This window comes from Belonocnema kinseyi, chromosome 5 (genome assembly GCF_010883055.1).
Source record: "Belonocnema kinseyi isolate 2016_QV_RU_SX_M_011 chromosome 5, B_treatae_v1, whole genome shotgun sequence".
In the NCBI taxonomy this organism is placed as follows: domain Eukaryota; kingdom Metazoa; phylum Arthropoda; class Insecta; order Hymenoptera; family Cynipidae; genus Belonocnema; species Belonocnema kinseyi.
Window position 1 is genome coordinate 134,571,910 of NC_046661.1, and position 7,795 is coordinate 134,579,704.

Genomic DNA, 7,795 nt, shown 5'->3' on the forward strand with positions numbered 1-7,795 from the left:
TGATAAATGTTCAAGAAATAAATCGATTTTTAACCCAATAGATAATTTATCAACAAAAAAGATTAATTTTCGACCCAAAAAATCAATTTGAACGAAAGTGATTAACTTTTTCTACAAAACAATGCATTTTGAATCAAATGGATAAACTTCTAACAACAACAAAAAACACATTTTCAATGAAAATGAAAAAATGGAGACGAAATTTTAATAAATTTTAGGCCACAAAAATAAGTTTATAAGAAAAAAATGAATATTCGACCGAGCAGAATGAATTTTTGACCAAAATGTTGAATTTTTTACTGAAAAGTTGAATTTAAAACCAAAACAGTGAATTTTCAACCCTAAAGATTAATTTTCAAAAAAAAAAATTTTCAACCAAAAAGATGAATTTTCATTCACGAACATTAATTCTTGCGGAAGTATTTTGATAAATACATTTTTCACGAAATAGTTGAATGTTGGAACAAAGAAATAGAATTTGAAACAGGAATATTAATGCTCCGCCATAAAATACGGATCTTCAGCTAAATATGTACATAAATTTTCAATAAAAGAGTTAAATTTTTTAAATGTTAATTTTAAGTCAAACATGAAATAGTTAAACATTCAGTTAAAAACAATTTTCAAACAAAGAAGTAGAGTTAGGGTTGGAAAATTAAAACCTTTAATCCTGAAAATCGCAAAACAAAATATTTCTGAATGTGGAACCTTACATCTGAAATCGTTCAAATTTTTTAGTCTCAACAGTTGGAAAAAAGTTATTGGTAATTGTTGATGATAAAATAATATGTAAATAAATTAATTAAATTATATTTTAGGTGATGAAAAGACTATCTTTTGATACTCAGTCATTCATCAGTCAATTAATTTTCAAATTATTTAATTAGTTTTTTCATCACTTAAATTACTAAGTAATTAATTTTTTACATATTATTTTATTATCAAGAATTTAAAAATCCGCCATTTTGTATTAACAATATTTTAATGGTAAAAATACTATTTTTATATAATTATAAAAATGCATGTCAATTTGAGTTCTGCAAAGTAAAAAGAGATCGAATAAAAGCGAAATTAGATTTTCAGTTTGTTTTTGATAAATTTGTTAATTCTGAATTCACTTGAATCTTTTGAATAATTTTACTGCTCCTTATTTCTTCTACATTCTTTGAATTCTTTAGAATAGTTTTTGTTTATTCCTTTAATTTTTTTAACAAAACTCAATATTTTTATTTCCTTTAAAATCTCTTTATTAATTATAAATGCACATTTAATTTATTCAAATTATTGAGATGAGGATGTATGTCAAAATTGCTAGTGATTAAACTAAAAAAATATTCGTGTTTAGTTTCAGATAATAAATAAGAGACAAAAAGTTCCATATAATTTTTCTTTATATTGTACTTAAAATACATAAAAAATATTTTGGAAATCTTTAGTAAAACGTTTAATAAAAAGTTATATAAAACATCCAATCTATAATAATACGTTATTTCTCCATGAATAAATTCTCCACATTCGACGATTTCCTTTCGCTTTTCATGAATTTGACCGACTAACTTTACTTTCCATCATAAATAATGACGTACTTGGCAGAATATCGCACACCTTCAGTTTTAAAATCCCTCTCAGGACTTAATGCAGCATAAGGATTAGCTTCGTAAAACGTGTAATCTACTGACATTTCCATCATTTTGCTTAACGTATTTTGGTCTTTAGCCGTTAAAATATAAGGAACACCGACTTTCTTCACAGACGAAATTGTATGTTTCCAGGTACAATAAGAAATTTCTAATTCGCTTTGGTAGATATCGAGATTGCAGCCCAGAATGATATTCGGTTTGAGGAAGAATTTACTCTTGAAATATTTATCATGTCGTAGACCATGAGACTGTACTTTTAAATTTTTAACTGTACTTGGAAATAACTCAGAAGTATCGACTTCAGTTTCAAGGCGATTCGAAATATCCGGTCCTATGAAAATAATTTGTAGGTTGCTCAAACGTGTCAACCAGTATAACAAAACTTTCCAGGAACCCTCAGCCGCAATATCCTGACTACCAGCTCAAATTATATGAATCACCATGGAAGAGCTGATTTTATAATTTATTCTTTTAAGAGCATAAAGCAGAGTCAAGGGTCCCGATAAATAGTTGGACGTGGCCATGTTCTCAAACATTAATTTTTGTTTGAATGTATTTTTCTGCAAGGTTATATGCGAATCTATGAAGTCTTGCATTGAAGGTTGCAGATTCACACGTTCGCTCTCTACTGGCATTAAGAACATTCCGTGTAAAGCCGGTTTTATTTCGCTGATAATTAGTTTGAAGGCTAGTGTCAGAACGCTGCATAGTTTCTGATGTTTTGGATCGGCCTTGTGAATTTTGTAGAGGTTTACCTGAAAAAATTTAGTCATTTAATTACTATACCAACCTCAGGCGTTATGCAGGGTGGACACGCTGGGCTTACATGCACAGAGAACTTGAATGCTACCCGAATTGCACAACAGCAGGGGAGAAGCCATTCTACAAGGGCATTTTCAAATTGCGCTACTCTGAAGTTGCATTAGAATCGGCCATTCGGTCTACTCCGTGCATCTTCGGATTAAGTTTATCATGGCTTTCATGATTGCGTTCAAAACTTAAAAGGGATATAAGTGTCAAAAAAGTATAGGTTATGTTAAGTAGTAATTGCAAATAATAAAAGCGTTTAATTAATAATGAAGTGAGACATGTACACTAAGAATGAAACGAACATTTTTTCTGTGTCAACAAATTAATGTAATGGCTGCTGAGTGACAAATACTAAAAAAGGTATGTCAAGAATAGACAAGATATGTTTTAAATAAAAAGAATAAAATATTACGTGCGCAAACTTAAGAATGATGTTATTTACATTTCCTTAAATATATTAGAGAGAACAGGCGAATCATAACATAACCTCAAAATAATAACAGACCAAATATGATGCATTAACAAAGAAATGCTTCGTGGTTTGTATGTTTATTACTGACAGTTAGGGCAGTAATAACTTAAACAGTAGATCAGTCACTGAGTGAATTTTATGACTCGTTGATGATAAAATCACACCACACATAAATCTACAAGAAATTTTTACCATTAAGCCACACGTGTTTATTCTGTTACACGTGTGTTCCTCAAGACTTTATTAAATAACATTCAAAAATGTTATTCCGCCTCAAAAAATCCCTTCCTGACACACACGCATCATGAAAATGACACTGAACTAATTTTTGTGGCAGATCAAATCCTAATTTGGAAATTAGATCTAGAGATAGCAATATGGAAAACAAAACAAAAAATTATGAAAAATTAGAAATAAGCTGGCTGGATGGAAATATCTCTTGTAGATTTATTTCCGATGCGCTCTTATCATCAACGAGTCGCAAAGTTGACTTAAGTGACTGGTGGAACCTTATTTGGAGATAAGATCCACAGAAACAATTTTCTAAAATAACAAAATTCCTCAAAAACGTATCAACTAAAATTCAAAAATGTCATGTTGCCTCAAAAATCTCTTTCTTATACACACGTTTCATGAAAATGACTCAGAATTAATTTTGGGTGCTAATTAGATCCTAATTTGGAAATTAGATCCATAGATATCAATTTCGAAGTTAGAAAAATTTCTGAAAAATTTGGAATAAACTTGCTGGATGAAAATATTACAAGCGATATGACTGATCAAACCTTATTTTTGGATGAGGCCCAGAGGAAACTTCCTCAGTGGGCAAACAAATTAGGGACGTCCTAGAGACGTCTTTGGCATATCCCTAAGACGTCTTTCATAACATGTCCTTTGGACGTCCTAGGGATGCTCTTAAAACGTCTAATCTCAGTACGAAAGATGTCCCGAGAACCTCCATGTCTTTAAAACGTCTTTAGGTCATCTTTAGGACATTGGATATTAGAAAATGTCCGTCATGTGACAATGTTACAAAGCAAGATTGACTAAACGAAGCTGTCAATCTTGAACTTGATCTATTGCGCATTAGTTTTGTATATCACCTAGGGTTGCGCAGTAGTTTTTTAATGTTCTCCCAGAATGCCGTCTTACGTGTCTACAAAAACGTATGATGTATGGTCCTTAAAAATAGAAATTTGCAATAAAACTAGCCCACGAATCTTCCTCCAATGTCCCCTCAATATTGCAGGCATGCTTGAAGAAGGATTCCCATCCCTGCTTAAAATTCCGGTCAAATTTCGGACTCCGCAAGTTGTCCGAAACTATCCGAAATCAAGGCGGTTTTTGTCATCCGCATTTCATGCGGTCTAGTCCGGAATACGTCTGGTCTACGAGTTCGAAATTAGAATCCGAATTTCACCCGGTCTTGTTCGATATTAGCACGGTCCGACGTACCCTTTCCACCCGGATTTTATCCGAACATATCGGAAATCCATCAGGTCCGACGTTTTCGTCAATTCGGAAATTGTCCGCAATTATCGAAATTAAGGCGGTTTTTGTCATCCGAATTTTATCCGATGCTAAAAGATGCAAAAAAACGTTACAAAACAATGTTTTTAAGTATTATACAAGAGTCAACGAAAATATCTCCTTGCACAATGTACTGTAATTCATTATTCATCAGAAACGAAGTAGTGCACTTATATCGCAATAATGGTCTTGATGTCGTACTTATAGGCAAGAGTAAAAAGGACTCTTACTACTCTTCGCTGTCGAAAAGTGTTAAAGAAGTTTTAACTTTTGTTCGGTGCATATTTAGAAATATGATTGTACACAGCATTGGTTTGAACGTCCACAGAAGTCAAACGATACGATATTTCTTCCATGTAATGGAGAGTCTAATTAAGTTTTGAACTTGCTTCAAATTGTTGAATAAAGCTTAGCAGAAGTTCAGTACCTCGACGTAGATTGTTTAGTTTTCACTTGCAGCAATATTGGCTCAACATGTAAAAATTGTTACCTAAGTGTCTATGGTTCAAAAAACATTATGAAAGTTATTAAAACAATTAGCAATGTTAAAGAATACAAATTTTAAATATAAGTGAAAAATGTATTATAATGAAAATTGATAAAAACATTTACATATCAACATTGCCAAAGACAATTGAGATAGAATAGAAACTTACTATCTGAAATTCTTTCACTTATCATTGAAGTTGTCCTTTCTTTAAGAAGAAGATCATTTTCCATTTTTGATTCCGGACCATTTACACTTTATGTAAGCACATTCATTATGACATGAAGAGTATTGAAAGGACCCTATCTAAATTGAGCATTAAAGACAACAATAATTATTTTTTGCATAGCGCATCTATTGAAACTTTGAGTTTCGATACATGTAGAGCGGGTTGAAACACGGTGTTTGCATCCCTAGGATTGAAACATTTTGTCTTCGATTTTCGGTACGTGTAGATTTGCTATGAAAATTATATGCATTACTAGGAATGTAACACAACGATCGCTGTGTTTCATCCCTGGTAATGCTTTCAAAACTATTAACTTTTGCCAAGACGAATGCGGATGAAAAAAATAATTCCAAGTTTTATAGTACGGAATAATTCTAGACAGATGCAAACTTATTTCGAATTCGGTTTTTTGTTAAATACAATCCAGATGAAAACAAACAATTTTCGGATTCTACTTTACAAAAAAATGGAGGTTTTATACTCCGGACGAATTTTAGACAGGTGCGAACTTAATTCGGATCCGATTTCTTATCGGATACAATCCGAGTGAAAACAGTCGAATCGTATATTCCAGTTGATAAAGATATAATTTCAAATTTTACAGTGAAGAATAATTCCAGACAGATGAGGAATCATTTCGGATTCCGTTTTTTGTCAAATACAATTCGGACGAAAACGGACGAATTTCGTATTCCACTTTAAAGAAATATAATTTCAGATTTTATGCTCCGGACGAATTATGAACAGGTGCGGGCTAATTTCGGATTCCGTTTTTTTGGGGTACAATCCGGACGAAAACGGACGAATTTCAGATTTCATTTTATAAAAATAATTTCTGATTCTATAATTCGGACAGCTTCCGGACAAATACGGGTTGATTTCGGACCTAAAATATTTGTACGGATGGAACTTGGATGAAACAGGACAGATTTCAGACATATTACGGACAAATTCCAGGCAAATGTGGATTAATTTGTCCGGAATTTATTCTGGACCTTGCATCGTAAGGTTTAGGCAAGCTTGCCGCAAACTCTTGTGCTATCTGAGAAGCGCAGAATATCTATATTTTACAGTATTTGTCACTCAACAGCCATTACATTAATTTGTTGGCACAGAAAAAACATTAATTTTTCTTTTTAGCCTCCATGTCTGACTACATTATCAATTAAAAACTTTTTTATTTGTAATTACTACTTAACATAACTTTTATTTTTTTGACACTTGCATCCATTTAAAGTTTAGAACGCAACCATTAAATCCATGATAAACTTGATCTAAAGATGCGCGGAGTTCTCTGCACATGTGAGGCCCAGCATGTCCACCCTGTATATCCCTTAATTCAAAATTCAATGTTGCAAAATACAAATGGAGCTTTTATTATTGTTTTATATAATTACGAGGGGTGTTCAAAAAGTAAGTTTACCTAGTATAGCGCTTCTTTTGGACGCCACCTAGCGGGCTCGCACTGGACATAGTTTCAGCTTAGCGTCCGAAAACAACCAATACGGCCGTCCTGCACGCTGCTCATCCTGCACTTCAGCATGTCCCCCCATCCAAGAAAATCTGTGCGCCACCTTCGCACCATTTGCACACTCATCCAGTTATTACCATAAATTTTCACTAATTGCCCATGAATCTTATTTCCATCTAGTCCTTTTGGAGTTCAAAAACGGATAACTGTACGTAACTCACAAATACACACGCTCTGAATTGGTATATCCGTGATTGTCGAGCTCGTACTGCTGAAAAAAGTATTTTCGGTTTTCAACACCAGTTCCGCTCTAATCGGTAGACGCTAAGCTGAAACTATGTTCAGTTCGAGCCCGCTAGGTGGGGCCCAAGAGAAACGCTAGACTAGGGAAACTTACTTTCACTCAAGGTCGTACACCGGTTCTGGGCACCATTTATTTTAAAAATTATTTAATGTAGGTACAGCACGCATACAAAAACGGCTTTCGTTACCTACTAAGACGTTAATTAAGTTGCGCAAACCCCTTATTCCCCTAATTCCCCTGCTTCCTCCTGTCCGCTCTACTTCTCCCCACACTCCGCAATTCTCCACCACCCCTCACTGCTACAACTTCTTCCTCCACTAGTTCACCCTTCCTCCACTTTCGCAGCTAACATTTCCCTTCCACAGCAATCACTTTACCTCTACTACTCAGCCGCACTACCCCACTATCCATGATCCAATATACTCACCATTCCCTCATTCCCCTTACTTCACCTACCCTCATTTTGTATTGTTTCCTCTAATTGACTTTTCATAATTTCTTTTTTATTTCTCTACCTGCCATTCTCCAGTTACCCTACTCCCCTTCCCCTTATTCCCTCGCATCCTCTACTTACTATTCTCATATTTTTCATTCTCCACACCAGTGATCCCAGATCTGAAACGAGACGTGGTCCAATACTATGATACGTCTATGTCCGTGTGAATATGGTAGGAGGCGATATAAATGCCTGGGATGCGCGCGCAACCCATTTCCCATCTTCTGAATTTGAAAACTCGAAGTTGCACGATAGCCGGTCGGAACACTTCGGCAGTTCTATTTATATCTCTATCTGCTTTGAAATAAAATGAAGAGATTGGGATTTTAATATTTTCAGATTTCGATGCTGGGCTG

The 7,795-nt window shown here is 34.0% G+C and overlaps 1 protein-coding gene across 1 annotated transcript in view; it reads right to left on the reverse strand.

The window, feature by feature from the left end:
- Positions 1–1,558: 1,558 nt before the first annotated feature.
- The window catches only part of LOC117173902, a 63,973-nt gene continuing 57,736 nt past the window's right edge, over positions 1,559–7,795 (reverse strand). Inside the window, exons 4-6 of the mRNA XM_033362547.1 lie at positions 4,378–4,502; positions 2,081–2,395; positions 1,559–1,855 (exon numbers count right to left, since the gene is read on the reverse strand). Coding sequence (XP_033218438.1) covers positions 1,559–1,855; positions 2,081–2,395; positions 4,378–4,502 — 737 coding nt within the window. The remainder of the gene's footprint in view (positions 1,856–2,080; positions 2,396–4,377; positions 4,503–7,795) is intronic.